This window comes from Lepidochelys kempii, chromosome 22 (genome assembly GCF_965140285.1).
Source record: "Lepidochelys kempii isolate rLepKem1 chromosome 22, rLepKem1.hap1, whole genome shotgun sequence".
Taxonomy (NCBI): domain Eukaryota; kingdom Metazoa; phylum Chordata; order Testudines; family Cheloniidae; genus Lepidochelys; species Lepidochelys kempii.
In genome coordinates, this window is record NC_136401.1 from 12,120,022 (window position 1) to 12,145,366 (window position 25,345).

Sequence of the window (25,345 nt, forward strand, 5' to 3'; positions counted from 1 at the left end):
GATGGTGAGCTAGAAAGCCAGATGGATAGCTAATTAGATGGATGGGTGAATAGGATAGATGGATGGATAGAATGGCTCCGTGATTACTTTGATGGATGAGGAGATGGATGACTCACCATTTTGTCTATTTATCTGTTTGTATTAGCCACTCACCCATCAGTTTTAGCAAGAGGGGAGAACAGTGTCCCCTAGCTTTTCCCTTTCTGCACTCCAAGGGATCTCAAATCCTTTGTCAGTGTTCAAATGCACTATCACTATGGCCCATTCACAGCCGCCACTTACTGCAGTTGTTGCCAAGAGCCCAGGTGCTGGCGGGGGAGCAGGGGGTGGATTTATTAAAACATCCCTCCAGATGGATGCCAGGTGAAGCCCAAGTGTAATAGGACACTTATCAACATGAACAGGTATGTACAGTGTAACAAGTAGAAAGAACAATCCTTTTGCTAAAGAGAGACAGAGATAATAGGACACTTTGACTCATTTTGACTTCTGCTGTGTGTCGTCCCTCAAACCAAGACACGTCTCCGGGGGCAATTTGAACAGGTTCGGCCGGGACACGCTTAACGTTAGGATAAGTTTATAAATAGGGTTGAGGGCGGGGCCGGGGTAGAAGAAACTGATTCGCTTTGGGAAACGCCCATGACTTATCCCCCAACAGGCGGTCGGAACCCTTTCCCCCCTTCCCCTCTCCCATCCCCCCCGGCAGTACGTTCAAGTGGTAAAACTGGTTGTTGCCCCCGCAGTATAGAGAGTAAAGTCTATGGTGTGGGAGAAGCCAGGTGTTGCCTCCGAGGACCCTTTGCTTTCTTATCAAAACTTGATGAGGAAGTGAGCGAGGAGGGTGCCCGATAGCCAGAGGCAGGCCAGCGCTCTGGAAGCTGCATTACTGCTGTCATGCACGGCTCCAGGGCCTGGACAAGGGAGAGACAGAGAGAAAGGTTTGTTATTACCAGCTGGAGGGAGAAGGAAATCAACCGGTCCATTGACTTCTAGGTGAGGTGGGTCCCAGAGGGAAGCCCCGAACTTTGGGGAAGTCTAGATCTGAGGTCCATGGCTCAGGCATATCTCAGCTAAAAACCCAGCAGGTCTTTTCCTCCCTGCCTTTGTCCAAAGCCAGAGTTTCCTTTCTCTCACTCATTGCTTGCAGCCTCGCTAAGCCAGGGTTTGCCGGGGCTGGGGGGATCCTCAACCATTACTTTCAGTTCACAAACCACTCCCGAGGGGAAAAGAATCGCTCCTAGACAGCCAGCTCCTCCATCCTTGTTCTGCTCAGGTTCCCAAAGGCCTCATTGCGCTGCCCGCCTGAAGGGATGCTGCTGTGACCCATCAGGTCCATGCGGCATAATTTGAGAATCTGTTTGTATTAGGCAGAGTGAGTGACCTCCGTCCGTGAGCTAGCTCCCCTGCTGCATCATGTGGCTGCCTAGACGGCTCCCCCGTCCTCTGTGTGACTCTTTGGAGCTCTTTTCTACTCCACCCTATTCTGCAGAGGTTCTTACACTGAGCTTTTCACCGGAGTGACTTCGGCTTGACCCCAATTAGGAAAAATCCAAGGTGGAAACAAAATCTGTGAGTCCCAGTTGAACTCCAGTCCCATTCCACTAATGCCATATAGCTCTTGCGTCCTAACGAACAGGCACTTGGATTTTCGAAGGCACCTAAGGGAGTTGGGCACCCAAATCCCAAGGAAATCCCAGACAGAATCTTTACTCTGGACTAAACTGGACTAAATTGTCAGGGAGCTTCAAACGAAATGGCCATTCGTAATGAGATCGGATAAATATATTGCCACAAATCGGACCAGTCAGTTCTAGGAGTCAGTGGTCCCGTTCCACACTTACTCACGTGAGGCTTAGGCAGTACAGTTGTGATGGGGAAGAAACGTGGACTGGGACCTTGAGCTCATTTCCCATAAGCCTCCTAGCCATTTCTCAGGTTGCTACCAACGGGGACTGGATTTGAGCGGATAAGCAAGAAGCATTATACATTACACTCGCCACAGACATGTAGCTACTGGCAGGGTGGAAGGTGATGCCTGTTTCCAGTCTGTTATCACTGTACAGCCAGGGCAAGGATGAAATGTCATGGGGAAGTCATGATGACACAGGCTCCAGCTGTTGGGGGCTGGGGTCAGGAACAGTGAGATCAAGGGCTGGAATGTCCCCTGTGTGGATGATTCCCGAGTAGGAGCCAGAGCTGCAGAGTTTGGACCCGCGCTGTTCTTACTGCAGGGGAAAGGTGTCAGCTGCTCGTAGCGCTCCCAATAACTGCCCCCCATCGTCAGAACCGAGTCCTCGGGACTCCCTCCCAACCCCTGCTCCCAGGGTATCCCAACACCCCTCCTGCGCAGTCTCATCACAGTGAGGAGAACTTGGTTCGCTGCCGCTGGAATCCGTATTGACCTGGGCCAGGAATCCCTATGGGGCGCAAGGGCAGGTTGCTTCTAAAGAGCTGCCATCCCCTGCTTTGCCCCATCCCCCTCTGCAGAACCGTGGAGGACTCCTGGGGGGCTTCCTTGGGGTCAGAGAGCCAGCGACTCCTCCTTCCATGCTCCCCTCCCCTGCCAGGAGGGAGCATTTGGCCCAAAGGACCTCAAAGGGCCAGGGAGGAAGAGGAGTTCCTTTCGGGGAGCCTTGTGGAGTTGTCGATAGGTGGCACTGCCTGACCCTAGAGATAAAAAATAGCCACCTCCCTGTCTGCAGCTTGCATGCCCTGTGCAGACCACTGGGGGCCAAGCTGCAGATACTGTCATATGCAGCATGGTCCACTGGTGTCCTCCTATATCCTGCATCTGTCGGTGATCATGTGGTAAAGACACCACTAGCCTTAGGACCAGGGGAACCAGACTGTAACTGACACGGCTTTCACTGGCGTCATTCCGTTTAGGTCCTGTAAGTAAGACTGAGTTGAATCGTCTTTGATGAGTCCCAGCTTGATACCTCCCACAAAACCACCACACTGGGTCCCCGGATTGGCATAGCAGGGGGCGGGTTGTGGGTCAGGATGAAGGTGCCTCCGCAGAGCTGTATGGGAAAGTAGGGACAAGGGTTAAAGTCAGGGCTGGAGTGTGTTAGCAGAGAGAGGTGGGAAAGCGGGGGTGGCGGCAGATCAGAACTGAGCTACATTGTCAGAGCTGTGTAAAGAGAGCTTACGCCGAGAGCCCGCAGCTCAAGCTATTGCCATCCGTCTGTGGGTTTGAGACGCACCACAATCAAGCTGCCTCCAACGTTGGCATGTATAAAAAAAACAAACCCTGCAGCCTGCTCCACGGTGCTTTGCAAGCTAGCGTAAATGCTCTGCATCCCCATAAGTGCTTTCTCTGGAGCACCGTATTGCTGCAAAAAGAATATGGCCCCACTTTACCCCAGCAAAACTCCCTAGGCCGCACTGCCTCTAATAGTATCATTTGCTCACAGTTCCAGAATCTCTCTCTCTGTATTTTGCACGGCTTTCCAAAAGCTCTGGATATAGCATCGAATCTGAGCAGAAAGCAACACTCTCTCCAAACAGACCGTCCCCCCGACTACACCCCCAGTGGAATTGCTAGAGACTAAAGATGCCAGGAAAGCACCGTGCTGTTTGATTAATTAATCACAATTTTACAGTAACCCTGATTGACTGGAGCCACGGAAAAGAAAGCAGCTGCACTTAACTCCTCCCAACTGGAGCTCTTTATGCTGTAACTGCTCTTAAATGCTCTACACTCTTGTAGCTCTGTTCTCTAGTGGGTTCTATTTCCCCGCCATACATGAACAGACAGATCTCAGTTGTTGTTTAACTAGCCTAATGGCACTAGCCGAATTAAAAATTGATAACGACCAAGGCACACGGGCAAACTGCAAACCGACAACTACCGCAAGCTCCCCCGGATCATTTTAATGTCATTCCTCTTCATACCGGGGGATATTGTCAGTAACCATATGTTGATTTGACTTTCTCCCTTCCAACGCGGAGAAACCCCATTTCAAACAGGCAGGGGCTCCTAGCCCAGCACTTAGGCCATTCACTTGAGTTGTAAGAGATCAAAGTTCAAATCCCTTCTCAGCAAGCAGACGGGATTCAAACTAGCACATCCCACGGGGAGTACTCAAATCACGAGCCTTCAGAGGGCTCTTGTTTCTTTGTCCCTTTTGGGCCAATTAATACATAACTGAAGTGGACCAGCTTCAACAGGCAAGAGTGAGGGAGCCCCCCATCGTGGTAACCCCAAGGTTAGGGCGTTAACCTGGGTTGCAGGAGATACCTGTTCAAACCCGCTTTTAACGGGCAGAGGGGGAATTTGTACCCGCATCTCCCTCAGCCCATGTGAGTATCCTAACCCCTGGAGTAGACAGGGAGTGTAGGAGACCTTTCTTTAAAGGCCTTCTCCTCATCAGACAGAGGATGAAACTGGGACAGGATCCCTCACACCACAGGTGATGACTCTAACCACTGGGCTAAAGGTTACACCGGAGGCCTCCAACTCTTTCCCTCTCTGCCCTCGGCTGTTTTGCGGGGTGTAAGGCTGGTACCTCACAATCTCACAAGAAATGGTTGGGGCACTGAAGTCACCTGACTCCAGGAGAGGGGGTTCCTGGCAGTGGATCTCAGGCAGAGATAGGTGCTGAACTCCCCAAATGAGGCAGGGCTAAGCCAGAGCCTCTCTCGTCGCTGTCTCCCAGTGGCTAGCTCAGGCAGCTCCCTGCTGGCTTTTATGGATTCCGTTCTTAGGTACCTGTCTCTCCCCTTTCATTGAAGAGGGAGCCTAAGTGCCCAACTCAGGCTTTGGGAATCTCCTTGTTCCAATTATTTTTCTAGGCATCTAAAAAGCAGGGATGGCACTGCTGGTGTTGTCACTTCTAAGTCGCTCTGTGGATCTGGGTGTGTGAGGGGCTTTCTGGAGCTCCTCTTCCCCTGCACTCCTGCTGCTTGGGATAGGGAGCTCTAAATTCCTTCTCTGTCCGCTTCTCTGGAGGTCAGCTGCAGTCTTCAGTCATCTCTTTTTTCCCCTGCCTCTGAAAGCTGAAGTAGCATCACACATCCACTGACAGCGTGAATGTTTGGCAGCATAAGACACGGGCCCATTCCCGGCTACTCTGGGCATGGGAATGCCTCTCTTCTTTGGGCCAACACCGGTTCTGAAATCGAATTCATCTGCCCCAAGAATAGAGCAATAACTTGGGCACATCAATGCAACATCTGATTCCGAGCTCCACAGAAGCGCCCTGTTCACGCCGAGTGTTTGCTTTGCATCAGCAACGTGTAAGAACATGCGTGAATCTACATGTTCCTTGTCCTTGTGATCTGCCTCATGTTCTGGCAGAGGGGAAATGGGACATACTTCAAACCTTGGATAGCAACATCTCTGGACTGGGCAATAATGGACAGCTTGCTGAAGATCTGACAGTCAGCAGTTATTGTTTATGCTGTCTGCTTCTTCTTTTTTCCGATTGTTTTGTTGAGATTACAAAATTATTTGAGATTGTGCCTTTTTATGGGATCAAAGACCTCTGCCTCACCCCTTTGCAACCTCCTGGATATGAACTGCTTCATTTCTTGTGCCATTGTCTCTGATCATGCACTAACTTTCTGCAATTTCAGGTGGGGCAACGGTGTTCACAAGTGGCTTTCTGTTGTCTGGGCTTGTTCCAGGTTCAGTGCTAAAAGGATTTGTCATTCTTGGACAGACATTTCATCTGCAGCCATGCGCTTTGTGATAGCTGCTTTGTGGAGATCTGTTGCTGAAGGCTGCACTCCACACATTTGTTGGTCACTTACAGCTGCTTTAAAACCTGCAGCCAGTTAATACTTGGTCAGAGCCTTATCTTCTGTGGAAAGATGCTGATGCTTCCCACAATTCTTGTTGAGTGATTGATCAACCGACATGCCATGCCATCCACCACTGAAGGGTTTGGCAGTCGGGTATGCTGACAAACAACTAGGACACGATATATTGCTGGCTTCTCCTCCTCTAGAAGTCTGGTTTCTGATACATTTATAAAACTCCGTCTAGCATCGTTCACATGACCACACTGGAAGTCAGTGGAATCATCTCTGCAAATGTCTCTAGCTCCATGGACTTGTCATCATCTCTCTTGGCTGCTAAGTATCCATTAGTAGTTGGGAGAAATCCATGACATAATTTTCCCAGAACAGAAATGCTTATGAAGTTTTTTTCTGGGGTAACGTAAGTGTCCATGACCTGGTGATTGGGTGCTATTCCTTAAGTCTGCCAGGGCATTCTGTGCGTCTGCTCTGTTTCCTCTCTGTGCCTTCTCTAATCCTTCAAATGCATCACTGTACGATTGACCTTTCTCCAAGATATGTGTCTTCTCACCTTCTGGGAGAACACCGTTGTTCATGGAACCGCCAGCTGTCATCCATTTCAAGCAATTCATCGCTTCATTCATAACGTTGTGGATTCTAACGGCATGGTTATATGCTTTCCCTCTTAGAGCATGGCTAATGACTGAAGCACCATAGACACTGGCTTCCACAAGAATGTTTTCAAACCCACTTTCCTGCATTCCTGCCTATATTGCCCATGAAATTCAGTGCACAGTGCATGACTCCCACCTCAAGGTGGTCCCTCAACTGTGCTTTGCAATAGGTTGTTTCATCATAAATGACATATGTCCAGTCTTGGATCTGAGAATGGAACATATCTTGAAAATATTTCATCATTGTATATGCTGTATTAACATTAGTTGCTGGTGCAGGAATCCTAGGACAGTAGCCAATATTCATAAAATAGCAGACAGAATTTTTTTTCTCAGATCAGTCCATTCTACAAATAATGACACAAGTTTTGATGTATTACCTGGTACAAACAAGCTCATGCTGTCATGTGACTACAGACTTTTGCTTTCACGGAAGGCAAAAAGTACAGGAAAATGCATAAAATATACCACCTGGGGCTAAATATTTCCCAAACTGTCCATACATAGTACTCTGCTGAGTATATAGTTGCATTAGCAATTGTATTTAGAAGCTTTCTGTCAGTTTTGGTCAAAGTTTGACTATGTTTCTTTGAGTTATGTCCCTTTTGAGATTTTATTATTTTTTTGATATGTGATCGTAATGAATTTTTTCTAGCTGATTGGTTACCCAGACTCATTAATAAGATCCTTTTACTCTGGCTGGCAGACTAAAGTAAGAATTATCCCTATTTTAGGTGGGCCAACTGAGGCACTGACCTGCACATTAAAAATCACTCGAAATCCAGCCAAAATGTTTTGTTCCAATCCCAGACGGATTTTTTTTTTTTCTGACTTGTCTAATCACCCAAAATTTTGAAAACTTTTATTTTCGGGTTGCCCTAAACAATCCCCTTCCCTGCAATTGCTAGTAAACCAAAAAATTTGCCCGCTGTATCCAAGAATTGTGACTTCTCCCTGCGCCCTGCTTGGATTACTTAAACCACTCTGCCTCTCTAGGCTAGCTGGAGAAGGAAGCCAACAGCACAGGGGAGACAATATTCACATTTCGAATTTAGAGGGCCTCAGTCCGAGTACCTTGATGTCTTTTCATTTTAAGCAATTCTGGAATTGTAACTAACGCCGCCCCGGTTAATCACGCCATGATGTTTTCAACTCAAGCTCTCTGGCTCTAACTGGAAGAGAAACCCAAAGCCGCTCCTCTTCCATACACAGACACGCAGAGCTCTGCGTGGACTCCGTCCGCTCCCATGCACTACGTGCACAGGTGTGTTGAAGGGAAACGCAAAGAGCAGCATCAAAATATTGTTAAATGTAATTCTAGCTGGAGCAATTGATCTTAAAGCATTGATCAAATAAAAGGCCGAATGACTTTCGGCCTGCTTCGTTGGCCTGAGGCTGGGGGGAGGGGAGGGGAGCCTCATTAAGCTGCATGAAGCACATAGAGATTGTCCGATGGAAGGCACACTAGGAGGGCAGAGTGTTATTGCTGCCCAGGCGCTATGGTGATGGGCACAACAAAAATGTCTAAAGAGATAGTCGGTCCAAAGTGGCCTACTTACATTAATCTGAATGAATTAGGTTGAGCTAGCTACCCTAATGAAAACAGCCTTAAACTAAGGTTTGCCTTGAAGGAGCTTAACTTGCTCCTGTCTCAGTGGGCAAAATTCCCAGTGACTTCAGTCAACACTACAGTATCAGGCCCTAAACTGGGAGAGACAGGCCTTGTCTACACCGGGGAATGATACAATGTCATGGAAATGCTAGGGCTGCTAGTATGTAATGGGGAAAGGCAACATGATCTAGCGGATAGGATACTGTAATAGGAGTCAGGTTCTATTCCTGGCTCTGCCACTGACCTACTTGGTGACCTCAGGCAAGCCACTTCACTGTTCTGTGCCTCAGTTTCCCCACCTGCCCTTTGTCCCAATTTTCAAATCAAGATGTAAGTTCTTTGGGGCAGGGACTGTCTCTTATTATGCGTTTATACAGCACCTCGCACAACAGGGCCCTGATTTAATTAGTTCGGACTCCTAGCTGATACTGTAATACAGATAATAAACTAGCGGTTCTCTTCCACTTGCGTTATTTCCCGGGTTCACACCTAGCGGTGCAGCTAAGCAGTGCAAGTGCCCTGCCCACAGCGGCGTGTCAGGAATCATCGGCACATGCTAGCTAGTTTTCCGGTGCTTCCTGTCTATGCCAGCACTGTAATGTCACAAGCTAAGAGCAAACCTTATTTAGACTTGTTTGAAGTGGGGCGAACGTCAACAGTACAAAGCCGCCTTTAGAATGAGTGCAGTTACCCAGAATGCTACAATTCTCCAATATGTAGAAAAGGCCATACTGGGTAGAAGTCAAATGTATCATTCCTGCACAGCACAAAGTAACATATGTTCTGCACCTGTGATCTTAGAATCATAGAATCATAGAATCATAGAATATCAGGGTTGGAAGGGACCCCAGAAGGTCATCTAGTCCAACCCCCTGCTCAAAGCAGGACCAATTCCCAGTTAAATCATCCCAGCCAGGGCTTTGTCAAGCCTGACCTTAAAAACCTCTAAGGAAGGAGATTCTACCACCTCCCTAGGTAACGCATTCCAGTGTTTCACCACCCTCTTAGTGAAAAAGTTTTTCCTAATATCCAATCTAAACCTCCCCCACTGCAACTTGAGACCATTACTCCTCGTTCTGTCATCTGCTACCATTGAGAACAGTCTAGAGCCATCCTCTTTGGAACCCCCTTTCAGGTAGTTGAAAGCAGCTATCAAATCCCCCCTCATTCTTCTCTTCTGCAGGCTAAACAATCCCAGCTCCCTCAGCCTCTCCTCATAACTCATGTGTTCCAGTCCCCTAATCATTTTTGTTGCCCTTCGCTGGACTCTCTCCAATTTATCCACATCCTTCTTGAAGTGTGGGGCCCAAAACTGGACACAGTACTCCAGATGAGGCCTCACCAATGTCGAATAGAGGGGAACGATCACGTCCCTCGATCTGCTCGCTATGCCCCTACTTATACATCCCAAAATGCCATTGGCCTTCTTGGCAACAAGGGCACACTGCTGACTCATATCCAGCTTCTCGTCCACTGTCACCCCTAGGTCCTTTTCTGCAGAACTGCTGCCTAGCCATTCGGTCCCTAGTCTGTAGCTGTGCATTGGGTTCTTCCGTCCTAAGTGCAGGACCCTGCACTTATCCTTATTGAACCTCATCAGATTCCTTTTGGCCCAATCTTCCAATTGGTCTAGGTCCTTCTGTATCCTATCCCTCCCCTCCAGCGTATCTACCACTCCTCCCAGTTTAGTATCATCCGCAAATTTGCTGAGAGTGCAATCCACACCATCCTCCAGATCATTTATGAAGATATTGAATAAAACCGGCCCCAGGACCGACCCTTGGGGCACTCCACTTGATACCGGCTGCCAACTAGACATGGAGCCATTGATCACTACCCGTTGAGCCCGACAATTTAGCCAGCTTTCTACCCACCTTATAGTGCATTCATCCAGCCCATACTTCCTTAACTTGCTGACAAGAATACTATGGGAGACCGTGTCAAAAGCTTTGCTAAAGTCAAGAAACAATACATCCACTGCTTTCCCTTCATCCACAGAACCAGTAATCTCATCATAAAAGGCGATTAGATTAGTCAGGCATGACCTTCCCTTGGTGAATCCATGCTGGCTGTTCCTGATCACTTTCCTCTCATGCAAGTGCTTCAGGATTGATTCTTGGAGGACCTGCTCCATGATTTTTCCAGGGACTGAGGTGAGGCTGACTGGCCTGTAGTTCCCAGGATCTTCCTTCTTCCCTTTTTTAAAGATTGGCACTACATTAGCCTTTTTCCAGTCATCCGGGACTTCCCCGGTTCGCCACGAGTTTTCAAAGATAATGGCCAGTGGCTCTGCAATCACAGCCGCCAATTCCTTCAGCACTCTCGGATGCAACTCGTCCGGCCCTATGGACTTGTGCACGTCCAGCTTTTCTAAATAGTCCCTAACCGCCTCTATCTCTATCTGATCTTCAGCCTTGGGAAGGTACAGTATATACCCCAGGGTCTCATGTGAAACCAGGAAAATGGGGTGTGAAGGACAAAAAAAAAATTGAAAAGGCAAAGGCACAATAAAGGCTACGTGTACAGAGTAAAGAGAAAGCAGGGAAGGACATAAAGAAAAATAACTACAGGGGAAAAAAATAAGGAGCCCTGCAGAGAAAGGCCCATAAAGAAGACATAAAGCTGTTTGGGAATTTGTAAGGTCAATTTGTGTGTGTGCAGGGGGTGAGAAGAGGGATTACTCAGCCAGACAGACAATTTTCAGCGGGAGATGAGTCTGAAAACAGGTTGACAAACGTGACTGTGCTCCATTGCGGTTTCTGCTGGCAGCAATGCTGGAAGACAAACCTCTTAAAGGAGCCGATTATTCTAAGAGAGCCTGAGTGGAACATGACTTTATGACAGGCAAAGGGCGAGTTTAATAACCAGCTGATGCTACAAGTGCAGTCCGCTCTCTTTGGATTTGTCTTGCCTGCATGGAAGGAAATCTAGGCCATCTGTTCAAGGAACTTGTTTTTCTCAAATTAGTGGGAGTGCCCAGGTCGCTCACCCAGTGGAGCAGCGACTGGGCAGAGGGGGTTTACATTCCAAACTCAGCTTTCATCCTTCTCTCTCTAATTTGGTTTAACTGATTGAAGTCAGTGGCCTATAAACTGCATACGGCAGCAGCGTCAGTGTGTTCTGGAGAGTACCCTTCGGCTTTATGGCACCAAGGGTTTCAGTGGCCACTTGGCAGGACTTTTTTTTTATCGTAAATGCACCCAAAGGAAATATTTGTCCATGCTTGTTTAAATTAGCAGGAACTGTTCACTGTTGTTCACCAGCTGCCCAAATTGCAGCGGGACATAGCCTCCAGTTACAGAGAGAGGGGGAACCTCTTGCCTGGATCATCCTTAGCAAACTTGGGTGGCTTATAACCTTGCTGTTGGACTCTAAATGTTAACGGAGAAATTCGCCCCTTTGCAAGGGCTTGCATGAGACCTGTGCACTGCGTAACTCTCATGGTTTAAAGCTTAAGTGAAACCTTGTATGGACCCTTCTACACAGAGGGTGTCTGGGACCCAGGACAGAAATAATGCACATCCATGTCTTGTAGCTGTTATTGGGCTGGACATCTCAAGATCAACCCTGCACTCTCTTGGTAACTACAGATGGGCCAAAAGCGAAGCCTTTGGTCAAAACCCCTCTGAAGTCCCATGGAGGTTCAGATTTGAATCCCCAAATTGAAAGCCACCTCTATGATTCTAAGGTCACATTTTCCAGATTTGTCCCAAGTTGACAGAAAACGTGGGACTTCAGCTGAGTTCACAAGATGTTTGCCATGTGGGGGACAAAATTTCAGTCATCAATCTCTTATTCAGCTGTAACCCCGAATTCCAGGTTAGACTCCCATCGGAACAGCTCCTCCTTTTCTCAGTGCAGTCAGAAATAACCGCAAGAAGAGAAAAAGGGCCCTTTCCCCCTTGAAAAGAAGACTCATTAATTTATAATTACACATTAACTGAAATCTCTCACACTTGGCTGTGATCTGAACTGAAAATAAAAACAATGTGCACAGCCTAACCTCATTAATTCTAAGGCAAAGGAATAACAACCATCATAATGGCAAAAAAAAGACAAATAATGGAGTGAGGGGATGTAATTAGCTGACGCATCTCTCTACTTGTTCAGGAACACAAACCTGTTTTCCGCAGTGCAAAACCAGCCTCGCCAAATTGTTTCATTTCAAACAGAACTTTTATTTTCCTTAATTACAACAGACTGTGGTACTGTGTTTCCAGGCATCTACCAGACGATCTTTGTAGAGCAATTAAAATCATTTGGGGGGAAGGGGGGGAAGTGCAGTCGATGCTTGTTTTTGTTTTGTATTTTAAAATTGCATAGAGTTGGTGCATGATATAGTGCTGTGACTGGGAGCCTTGTAATGCTCTCTCAGAAAAGCTAATTTCCTTGGGATCATCACAATAAAGACCGAGACACTGCCAAGCTGCAAAATCTCCAAGCCTCTGCTGACTTTAGCAAACGTCGAATTGACAGCGTCAGAACTCGGAACGCGAGGACTAATAACCAGATGGCAATGATTCGGGAAAGGGGGGAGAAACACTCATCAGAAATGAAATGTGAAATGTCTGCATATTTTTCTAATATGTTGACATTTTGCAGGTTTCAGAAAATGTAACTGATTGCGCTGCTGTCAGCCAGAAAAAGGAAGGGACTGATTCACTCCACTCCTCCGTAACGAAATCGGAGATGTGAAAATGTATTTGGGAAGGAAATGGAAGGCTCTTCAGAGTTCTTGCTACAGAGGGGAAAAGAAATCCCTTGACAATAATTTGCTTAACCGTTTTTGATTGAAAGTGGTTTTCCCCCCCACGTTTCAGTTTGCATTCAAGGCTCTTTCAATATGACTCACCAATTTACCAGATGAAGCTGTTTGAGAGTCTGTGTTTAGAAAGGGACTGGTTTTGCTCAGTGCTACGTATGAGCCAGAACCTTTAGAGTCAGGTTGGAATCCAAAGCACCCCCAAAGTCCAGGGAGTGTCTGCAATCACTGTAAAGGCATGAGCTTATAATAGCGATAAGCAAGATTTGCAAAGGTTGGCTTCATATCCATTGGCTAGGGCAGGGGTTCTCAAACTTCATTGCACGCCGAACCCCTTCTGATAACAAAAATTACTGCACGACCCCAGGAAGGGGGGACCAAAGACTGTGACCACCCCTGCCCTGCCACCCCGGGTCTGGGGGGAGGGCAAAGCCAAAGCCTGAGGGCTTCAGTCCTGGTCTGGGGGCTTGTAATGTGAGCCCCGCCACCTAGGGCTGAAGCCGAAGCCTGAGCCTGCCACCTTGCGTTTCGGCTTCAGCCTCTTTCACACCTCTTCCCCTGAGCCCCAGCAAGTCAAATGCGAGACTTGGTGATCCCATTAAAATGGGGTACCAACTCACAGTTTGAGAACCGCTGGGCTAGAGGGGCCTCCATTTGATGTTAGTTTGACTCGCAACAGAGCCCTGAGTCATGAAGTTTGGATGTGGGTCCATACTTTCCCATAGTTTGAGACCAGACTCGTGCTGTGATTCACACCAATCTCTAGCTAGCACCAAAAAGTTGGAGTTTAAAGAGATGAATGAAGATGGTGTTGTACAGTCCTTAACCCTCTTGTGCCCCCCTGACATTCAAAGTGGATTGTAACGAGGGTACTTCCTTTTGGCCCAGCTGATCTCACTCAAAAACCTACAGCTAGAACAGGGGTGGGCAAACTATGGCCCACAGGCTGGATCCAGCCTGTCGGGGCTTTGGGTCCGGCCCGCGGGATTGCCCCCCAGTAGCGCCACGGGCCCTGTGCCACTCCCGGAAGCGGATGGCATCACGTTCCTGTGGGGGCAGGGACAGAGGGCTCCCTGCGCTGCCCTCGCCTGCAGGCACTGCCCCCCACATTTCACATTGGCCAGGAAGGGGGAACTGGGGCCAATGGGAGCTTTGGGGGAGGTACCCGTAGGCAAGGGAAGGGTGCGGAACCCTCTGTCCCGCGCTCCCACACCTCTTCCCCAGAGGCCGTAGGGATGTGGTACCAGAGCAGGGCAGCCAGGGAGCCAGCCTTAGCCAGCCCTCACCCCTTCTGCACCCCACACCCCAACCCCCTGCCCTGAGCCCCCTCCCACACTCTGCACCCCCCTGCACCCTAACCCCTTGCCCTGAGCCCCTTCCTGCACCCCACGCTCCCTCCCATACCCCAACCCCCTGCCCCAGCCTACATTCATGGCCCTGCATGCAATTTCCCCACCCAGATGTGGCTCTTGGGCCAAAAAGTCTGCCCTCCCCTGAGCTAGAAGCTACTGCCTTACTTTCCTGCAAAAAAGGTGATGACAGTAACTTTCCCAGAGCATGATACGCGTGTCTCATTCCTGCCATGCCTGGGGCACAGCTCACTACAGTTGTCTTTGGCTTTTAAATGGTAAAGGAAAAAAAATCACCGTGTTCTCTCCCCCTCCCGGCCCGCCCCCCCGGGCTCTTCAGGTTCTGAATGCAATTAGTGTGATGCTGTGCCTTTGTCTCATCTCCCTTAATCCTGAGGGGTTTGAAAGGTACAAACACAACACAAGACACAGAAAACAAACAACCGACCAGCCCAGAAAAGCTCTTAACTTTTCTTTGTGTGGAGGGAAAACTCAAGCTAGTGGGTTTAACTCAAGCTAGTGGGTTTTATTCAAGTCATTTTCTTTCGTTCCACAAAGAACTGGACTTGAGTGGAGACACAATATGAATTGATATTTCAACCTGATGCCCCCCCCCCAACCCTTTGCAGCGGTGTTAGCAGAAGCTTCCACAGTGCTGGGTCTCGTGGCATTTCTATTTTAACCCCCTTCCCCTCTGGTCAAGAATAATCTGCCCTTGGCAGCGTTTCTCACTCCAGTTTATGCAGTAAGATGGATCAGACGCTGCTTCAGTATTACTTTGGGGGGCAGGGGGGATATTCCTTTTGGGTCAAGAGATGGGGGTTCTGTTTTGTTTGCTCTACTGCTGCGGCTTCTAGTGGCACTTGCTGGTTTTCAGAGGACAGATGAATACTGTTGCCTGTTCCACTTGATCTTCCTCACAGTTTGCAGCAGTCTTCATTCTGCTGCATCTTGGTTATTTTTACCCAATCTCCTGTTCTCCCCTGCTCCTTTATCTTGGCTGCTGAAATCTGATTAGCCCGGGCTCAGTAACCTCCTCTGTTTTTCCTGTTGCTCTCGCGCCTTTATTCACAACTTTCTAGACTCTCATTTTTCTGCAAAGGTTTACGAGATGGGATTTTATTTTATTTTTTAAATGTCGCTTTGTAGCAGCCTGGCTTTATGACCCTAGGCCTCTATTGATCGCGGGTCGTCATTTTCCCCTGGGCTAAGTGGGTGGGGAATGCCAGCCAATGAGAAAGTTTTCATTTCCCTTGCCCTGGTGTAAATGGCCCAAAAACTTTGTGAGCTGCAGCACTCAGGGGAGGAAATGCAAAGAGGATCTATCCCTTTCTTTCTATGCAAGTTCTAGGGAGGGGGAGTCTGTGCTCAGGCTGCTCCAGAGTTTGGGGGCAGCTCTTCTAGGCAATGTGAGGGGAGTCCCGGGGGGCAAGGCACAGTTCATGGCCTGCCCCCGGAATCCTGCAGGATCTATCAGGTGGCCAGGGGGAAGAGGGAAGGGTAGGAGGACCCAGGCCCTCCCCTTCCAGCAGATCCCTCTCCTGGGCCACTTCCTCCCTTCCCTTCAGTTTGGGGCCCAATCCAGTCTTCTGCTTGCACAGGCTCAGGAATTCAGAGCCCCAGCTGGGCTCAGGGAGAGCTTCCCAGCTCACTCCCAGAGTCCAATTGTTCCACCTAGTCAGGGAGAAGGGGAGGGGACAAGCACAAGGGGTCAGGCTCCCAGTCTCCCGGCTAAGTCTTCCTCGTACAGATTGCTCTGCCTCAGTGGCTACTGCATTATCTGCCCTTCTGCAGCCACTCTCTTCTTCCCCCAGGCCGACTGCCAGAGCTCCCTTTGGAGCAGGTCGGCCGAAGGAGGAAGATGCCTGGCAGCTGCTGAGGTGTGGGGCCATCTTGCCACAATACTGGGCCACCACCCCTCTAACCTGAGTGTGGGGTGGAAGATAAGGAATGGTTTTCCCCTTTTGCTGCGCCAGAATGAGAGTTCTGGCCCCCAGCCTTCAGTAAAAGGAAAATCAGCCTAATGCCTTGTTCTTTCCACAGTTCATCTCAAAGCATCTTCCTTGTCCACTCCCCATCGTGCAACGCTTCTGCCATCAAAGTTAAGTCCTGAAGCCAGCAGAGCCTGCTTTGCCCCTGGTGGTGGTGAAGAGGCAAGTAGGATTCCAGGTAGCAAACTCTGCGCGAGGGAAGAGACATTACAGTGCTTCACGCTGCCGAGGCCCTGCCGGAGGTGGTGGGCCAGCTGTCTTCTATGACAAAAGTGGCTGATCTCTAATATGTATTAAAAGTTACCTTGCTCCAGACTAAGATCACAATGTGAGACTTTCACCCTTTCTTTATCCCCCTGAAAGCCACTATGCCAGCATATCCTACTACGCTGCCTGGCCCTGTCCAGTTACAATACCACAGAGATGTCGGGGCTTAGCCCAGACTATGCGCAAAGAGGCGCGATACGGCACTGCATGCAAAAGGTACTGGCTACTGGTCACGACAGGCCAGGGTTGACAACAGCTCAGCCTCAGAATGAGACTTCGCTCAGTGCAGCCTCGAAACATCCTCGAACCTCAAGCCAAGCAGGCCCCTCGCCATGCCCCCCAGGGTAAAGGCATCAAGCCTCACATGCCCCCAGCCTAAAGGCATCCTCGAACAACGACACACCCCTGCCACACCCCCAGAAGTTAAATGGCTTGTAGACAGACACGCCCCAGAAACGCCCCCGCCACACCCCCCAGACTAAAGGCATCGGCGAACCACAACCCTGACACGCTCCTGCCGTGCCCCCTCACACCTCCCAGAATAAAGGCATTCTTGAACCACAACATGATCCTGACACGCCTGTGACACTCCCCCAGCAGGTAGAAGCTTCATGGACAGACACGCCCCCGACATGCCCCTGACACGTCCCCCAAGGTTGAAAGCATGAAAGCACAAGACTCACACGCCCCCAGGCGAAAGGCATCCTCGAACAACGACATGACCCTGACACGCCCCTGCCACACCCCCAGAAGTTAGATAGGTTGTAGACAGACACGCCCCTGACACGCCCCCCCAGACGAAAGACATCAGCAAACCACAATGCTGACACGCTCCTGCCATGCTCCCTCTCACCCCCAGGTTAAAGGCATTCTTGAACAACGACACGACCCTGACACGCCCCCAGCAGGTGGATGCTTCATGGACAGACACACCCCTGACACGCCCCCGCCATGCCCCTGACACGCCCCCCCCGGCTGAAGGCATGAAAGCACAAGCCTTACAAGCCCCCAGGCTGAAGGCATCCTCGAAAAACGACACGCCCCTGACACGCCCCCGCCACACCCCCAGAAGTTAGACAGCTTGTAGACAGACACGCCCCCGCCAGGCCCCCAGACTTAAGGCATCGGCGAACCACAACCCTGACACGCTCCTGCCATGCCCCCTCACACCCCCAGGTTAAAGGCATTCTTGAACCACGACACGACCCTGACACGCCTCTGACACGCCCCCGCCACGCCCCCAGCAGGAAGATGCTTCATGGACAGACACACCCCTGACACGCCCCCGCCATGCCCCTGACACGCCCCCCCCCGGCTGAAGGCATGAAAGCACAAGCCTCACACACCCCACCCCAGGCTAAAGGCATCCTCGAACAACGACACGCCTCTGACACGCCCCCGCCACACCTCCAGAAGTTAGATGGTTTGTAGACAGACACGCCCCTGACACACCCCCGACACGCCCCCGCCAGGCCCCCAGACTAAAGGCATCGGTGAACCACAACCCTGACACGCTCCTGCCATGCCCCCTCACACCCCCAGGTTAAAGGTATTCTTGAACCACGACACGCCTCTGACACGCCCCCGCCACGCCCCCAGCAGGAAGATGCTTCATGGACAGACAAACCCCTGACACGCCCCCGCCATGCCTCTGACACGCCCACCCCTCGCTGGAGGCATGAAAGCACAAGCCTCACACGCCCCCCAGGCTAAAGGCATCCTCGAACGATACGCCCCTGACACGCCCCCGCCACACCCCCAGAAGTTAGATGGTCTGTAGACAGACACACCCCTGACACGCCCCCGCCATGCCCCTGACACGCCCCCCCCGGCCGAAGGCATGAAAGCACAAGCCTTACACGCCCCCAGGCTGAAGGCAGCCTCGAACAACGACACGCCCCCGCCACACCCCTAGAAGTTAGATACCTTGTAGACTGACACGCCCCTGACACGCCCCCGCCAGGCCCCCAGACTAAAGGCATCGGCGAACCACAGCCCTCACACGCTCCTGCCATGCCCCCTCACACCCCCAGGTTAAAGGCATTCTTGAACCACGACACGCCTCTGACACGCCCCCGCCACGCCCCCAGCAGGTAGATGCTTCATGGACAGCCACACCCCTGACACGCCCCCGCCATGCCCCTGACACGCCCCCCCCGGCTGAAGGTATGAAAGCACAAGCCTCACACGCCCCCCCAGGCTAAAGGCATCCTCGAACAACGACACGCCCCTGACACGCCCCCGCCACACCCCCAGAAGTTAGATGGTCTGTAGACAGACACGCCCCTGACACGCCCCCGCCACACCCCCAGAAGTTAGATGGTCTGTAGACAGACAAGCCCCTGACACGCCCCCGCCATGCCCCTGACATGGCCCACCCCCAGCTGAAGGCATGAAAGCACAAGCCTTACACGCCCCCAGGCTGAAGGCATCCTCGAACAACGACACGCCCCTGACACGCCCCCGCCACACCCCCAGAAGTTAGATAGCTTCTAGACAGACACGCCCCTGACACGCCCCCGCCACGCCCCCACCAGGCCCCCAGACTAAAGGCATCGGCGAACCACAACCCTCACACGCTCCTGCCATGCCCCCTCACACACCCAGGGTAAAGGCATTCTTGAACCACGACACGCCTCTGACACGCCCCCGCCACGCCCCCAGCAGGTAGATGCTTCATGGACAGACACACCCCTGACACGCCCCCGCCATGCCCCTGACACGCCCCCCCCGGCTGAAGGCATGAAAGCACAAGCCTCACACGCCCCCCAGGCTAAAGGCATCCTCGAACAACGACACGCCCCTCACACGCCTCTGACACGCCCCCGCCACACCCCCAGAAGTTAGATGGTTTGTAGACAGACACGCCCCTGACACGCCCCCGCCACGCCCCCGCCAGGCCCCCAGACTAAAGGGATCGGCGAACCACAACCCTGACACGCTCCTGCCATGCCCCGTCACACCCCCAGGTTAAAGGCATTCTTGAACGACGACACGACCCTGACACGCCTCTGACACGCCCCCGCCACGCCCCCAGCAGGTAGATGCTTCATGGACAGACACACCCCTGACACGCCCCCGCCATGCCCCTGACACGCCCCCCCCGGCTGAAGGCATGAAAGCACAAGCCTCACACGCCCCCCCCAGGCTAAAGGCATCCTCAAAAAACGACACGCCCCGACACGTCTATGACACGCCCCCGCCACACCCCCAGAAGTTAGATGGTCTGTACACAGACACGCCCCTGACACGCCCCCGCCACACCCCCAGAAGTTAGATGGTCTGTAGACAGACACACCCCCGCCACGCCCCCGCCAGGCCCCCAGACTAAAGGCATCGGCGAACCACAACCCTGACACGCTCCTGCCATGCCCCCTCACAGACCCAGGTTAAAGGCATTCTTGAACTACGACACGCCTCTGACACGCCCCCGCCACGCCCCCAGCAGGTAGATGCTTCATGGACAGACACACCCCTGACACGCCCCCGCCATGCCCCTGACACGCCCCCCCCACCGGCTGAAGGCATGAAAGCACAAGCCTCACACGCCCCCCCAGGCGAAAGGCATCCTCGAACAACGACACGCCCCTGACACGCCCCCGCCACACCTCCAGAAGTTAGATGGTCTGTAGACAGACACGCCCCCTCACACGCCCCCGCCACACCCCCAGAAGTTAGATGGTCTGTAGACAGACACACCCCTGACACGCCCCCGCCATGCCCCTGACATGGCCCACCCCGGCTGAAGGCATGAAAGCACAAGCCTTACACGCCCCCAGGCTGATTTTATCCTCGAACAACGACACGCCCCTGACACGCCCCCGCCACACCCCCAGAAGTGAGATGGTTTGTAGACAGACACGCCCCCGCCACGCCCCCGCCAGGCCCCCAGACTAAAGGCATCGGCGAACCACAACCCTGACACGCTCCTGCCATGCCCCCTCACACCCCCAGGTTAAAGGCATTCTTGAACCACGACACGACCCTGACACGCCTCTGACACGCCCCCGCCACGCCCCCAGCAGGAAGATGCTTCATGGACAGACACACCCTGACACGCCCCCGCCATGCCCCTGACACGCCCCCCCCCGGCTGAAGGCATGAAAGCACAAGCCTTACATGCCCCCAGGCTGAAGGCATCCTCGAACAACGACACGCCCCTGACACGCCCCCGCCACACCCCCAGAAGTTAGATAGCTTGTAGACAGACACGCCCCTGACACGCCCCCGCCACACCCCCAGAAGTTAGATGGTCTGTAGACAGACACACCCCCGCCACGCCCCCGCCAGGCCCCCAGACTAAAGGCATCGGCGAATCACAACCCTGACACGCTCCTGCCATGCCCCCTCACACCCCCAGGTTAAAGGCATCCTCGAACAACGACATGCCTCTGACACGCCCCCGCCACACCCCCCAGAAGTTAGATGGTTTGTAGACAGATACGCCCCTGACACGCCCCCGCCACGCCCCCGCCAGGCCCCCAGACTAAAGGCATCGGCGAACCACAACCCTGACACGCTCCTGCCATGCCCCGTCACACCCCCAGGTTAAAGGCATTCTTGAACGACGACACGACCCTGACACGCCTCTGACACGCCCCCGCCACGCCCCCAGCAGGTAGATGCTTCATGGACAGACACACCCCTGACACGCCCCCGCCATGCCCCTGACACGCCCCCCCCGGCTGAAGGCATGAAAGCACAAGCCTTACACGCCCCCAGGCTGAAGGCATCCTCGAACAACGACACGCCCCTGACACGCCCCCGCCACACCCCCAGAAGTTAGATAGCTTGTAGACAGACACGCCCCTGACACGCCCCCGCCAGGCCCCCAGACTAAAGGCATCGGCGAACCACAACCCTCACATGCTCCTGCCATGCCCCCTCACACCCCCAGGTTAAAGGCATTCTTGAACCACGACACGCCTCTGACACGCCCCCGCCACGCCCCAGCAGGTAGATGCTTCATGGACAGCCACACCCCTGACACGCCCCCGCCATGCCCCTGACACGCCCCCCCCGGCTGAAGGCATGAAAGCACAAGCCTCACACGCCCCCCCCAGGCTAAAGGCATCCTCGAACAACGACACGCCCCTGACACGCCCCCGCCACACCCCCAGAAGTTAGATGGTCTGTAGACAGACACGCCCCTGACACGCCCCCGCCACAGCCCCAGAAGTTAGATGGTCTGTAGACAGACACGCCCCTGACACGCCCCCGCCATGCCCCTGACATGGCCCACCCCCGGCTGAAGGCATGAAAGCACAAGCCTTACACGCCCCCAGGCTGAAGGCATCCTCGAACAACGACACGCCCCTGACACGCCCCGCCACACCCCCAGAAGTTAGATAGCTTGTAGACAGACACGCCCCCGCCACGCCCCCGCCACGCCCCCAGACTAAAGGCATCGGCGAACCACAACCCTCACACGCTCCTGCCATGCCCCCTCACAACCCCAGGTTAAAGGCATTCTTGAACCACGACACGCCTCTGACACGCCCCCGCCACACCCCCAGCAGGTAGATGCTTCATGGACAGACACACCCCTGACACGCCCCCGCCATGCCCCTGACACGCCCCCCCCGGCTGAAGGCATGAAAGCACAAGCCTCACACGCCCCCCCCAGACTAAAGGCATCCTCGAAAAATGACACGCCCCTGACACGCATCTGACATGCCCCCGCCACACCCCCAGAAGTTAGATGGTCTGTAGACAGACACGCCCCTGACACGCCCCCGCCATGCCCCCGCCAGGCTCCCAGACTAAAGGCATCGGCGAACCACAACCCTCACACGCTCCTGCCATGCCCCCTCACACACCCAGGTTAAAGGCATTCTTGAACCACGACACGCCTCTGACACGCCCCCGCCACGTCCCCAGCAGGTAGATGCTTCATGGACAGACAAACCCCTGACACGCCCCCGCCATGCCCCTGACACGCCCCCCCCCGGCTGAAGGCATGAAAGCACAAGCCTCACACGCCCCCCAGGCTAAAGGCATCCTCGAACAACGACACCCCCCTGACACGCCCCCGCCACACCCCCAGAAGTTAGATGGTTTGTAGACAGACACGCCCCTCACACGCCCCTGCCAGGCCCCCAGACTAAAGGCATCGGCGAACCACAACCCTGACATGCTCCTGCCATGCCCCCTCACACCTCCAGGTTAAAGGCATCCTCGAACAACGACACGCCCCTGACACGCCTCTGACACGCCCCCGCCACACCCCCAGAAGTTAGATGGTCTGTAGACAGACACGCCCCTCACACGCCCCCGCCACACCCCCAGAAGTTAGATGGTCTGTAGACAGACACACCCCTGACACGCCCCCGCCATGCCCCTGACATGGCCCAACCCCGGCTGAAGGCATGAAAGCACAAGCCTTACACGCCCCCAGGCTGATTTTATCCTCGAACAACGACACGCCCCTGACACGCCCCCGCCACACCCCCAGAAGTGAGATGGTTTCTAGACAGACACGCCGCTGACACGCCCCCGCCACGCCCCCGCCAGACCCCCAGACTAAAGGCATCGGCGAACCACAACCCTGACACGCTCCTGCCATGCCCCCTCACACTCCCAGGTTAAAGGCATTCTTGAACGACGACACGACCCTGACACGCCTCTGACACGCCCCCCGCCACGCCCCCAGCAGATAGATGCTTCATGGACAGACACACCCCTGACACGCCCTCGCCATGCCCCTGACACGCCCCCCTCGGCTGAAGCCATGAAAGCACACGCCTTACACGCCCCCAGGCTGAAGGCATCCTTGAACAACGACACGCCCCTGACACGCCCCCGCCACACCCCCAGAAGTTAGATAGCTTGTAGACAGACACGCCCCTGACACGCCCCCGCCAGGCCCCCAGACTAAAGGCATCGGCGAACCACAACCCTCACACGCTCCTGCCATGCCCCCTCATAACCCCAGGTTAAAGGCATTCTTGAACCACGACACGACCCTGACACGCCTCTGACACGCCCCCGCTACGCCCCCAGCACGTAGATGCTCGAACGACACGCCCCTGACACGCCTCTGACACGCCCCCGCCACACCCCCAGAAATTAGATGGTTTGTAGACAGACACGCCCCTGACACACCCCCGACACGCCCCCGCCAGGCCCCCAGACTAAAGGTATCGGCGAACCACAACCCTGACACGCTCCTGCCATACCCCCTCACACTCCCAGGTTAAAGGCATTCTTGAACCACAACACGACCCTGACACGCCTCTGACACGCCCCCGCCACGCCCCCAGCAGGTAGATGCTTCATGGACAGACACACCCCTGACACGCCCCCGCCATGCCCCTGACACGCCCCCCGGCTGAAGGCATGAAAGCACAAGCCTCACACGCCCCCCAGGCTAAAGGTATCCTCGAACAACGACACGCCTCTGACACGCCCCCGCCACACCCCCAGAAGTTAGATGGTCTGTAGACAGACACACCCCTCGCACGCCCCCGCCACGCCCCCGCCAGGCCCCCAGACTAAAGGCATCGGCGAACCACAACCCTGACACGCTCCTGCCATGCCCCCTCCCACCCCCAGGTTAAAGGCATCCTCGAACAACGACACGCCCCTGACACGCCTCTGACACGCCCCCACCACACCCGCAGAAGTTAGATGGTCTGTAGACAGACACGCCCCCGCCACACCCCCAGAAGTTAGATGGTCTGTAGACAGACACACCCCTCACACGCCCCCGCCAGGCCCCCAGACTAAAGGCATCGGCGAACCACAACCCTGACACGCTCCTGCCATGCCCTGTCACACCCCCAGGTTAAAGGCATTCTTGAACGACGACACGACCCTGACACGCCTCTGACACGCCCCCGCCATGCCCCCAGCAGGTAGATGCTTCATGGACAGACACACCCCTGACACGCCCCCGCCATGCTCCTGACACACACCCCCCCGGCTGAAGGCATGAAAGCACAAGCCTCACACACACCCCCAGGCTAAAGGCATCCTCGAACAACGACACGCCCCTGACACGCCCCCGCCACACCCCCAGAAGGTCGATAGCTTGTAGACAGACACGCCCCTGACACGCCCCCGCCACGCCCCCCCCAGGCCCCCAGACTAAAGGCATCGGCGAACCACAACCCTCACACGCTCCTGCCATGCCCCGTCACACCCCCAGGTTAAAGGCATTCTTGAACGACGACACGACCCTGACACGCCCCCAGCAGGTAGATGCTTCATGGACAGACACACCCCTGACACGCCCCCGCCATGCCCCTGACACGCCCCCCCCGGCTGAAGGCATGAAAGCACAAGCCTCATACGCCCCCCCAGGCTAAAGGCATCCTCGAACAACGACACGCCCTGACACGCCTCTGACATGCCCCCGCCACACCCCCAGAAGTCAGATGGTCTGTAGACAGACACGCCCCTGACACGCCCCCGCCACACCCCCAGAAGTTAGATGGTCTGTAGACAGACACACCCCTCACACGCCCCCGCCATGCCCCTGACACGGCCCACCCCCGGCTGAAGGCATGAAAGCACAAGCCTTACACGCCCCCCAGGCTGAAGGCATCCTCGAACAACGACACGCCCCTGACACGCCCCCGCCACACCCCCAGAAGTGAGTAGGTTTGTAGACAGACACGCCCCTGACACGCCCCCGCCACGCCCCCGCCAGGCCCCGAGACTAAAGGCATCGGCGAACCACAACCCTGACACGCTCCTGCCATGCCCCCTCACACCGCCAGGTTAAAGGCATCCTCGAACAACGACACGCCCCAGACACGCCTCTGACACGCCCCCGCCACACCCCCAGAAGTTAGATGGTTTGTAGACAGACACGCCCCTGACACGCCCCCGCCAGGCCCCCAGACTAAAGGCATCGGCGAACCACAACCCTCACATGCTCCTGCCATGCCCCCTCACACCCCCAGGTTAAAGGCATTCTTGAACCACGACACGCCTCTGAC

At 53.8% G+C, this 25,345-nt stretch overlaps 1 protein-coding gene across 1 annotated transcript in view; it reads right to left on the reverse strand.

Annotated features, from left to right (window-relative positions):
* Positions 1-701: 701 nt before the first annotated feature.
* LOC140901626 (opioid-binding protein/cell adhesion molecule) overlaps positions 702-25,345 on the reverse strand; it is a 328,953-nt gene continuing 304,309 nt past the window's right edge. The window contains exon 7 of the mRNA XM_073320814.2: positions 702-911. Within this exon, the coding sequence (XP_073176915.1) occupies positions 811-911 (101 nt within the window). The 3' untranslated portion in view covers positions 702-810. The remainder of the gene's footprint in view (positions 912-25,345) is intronic.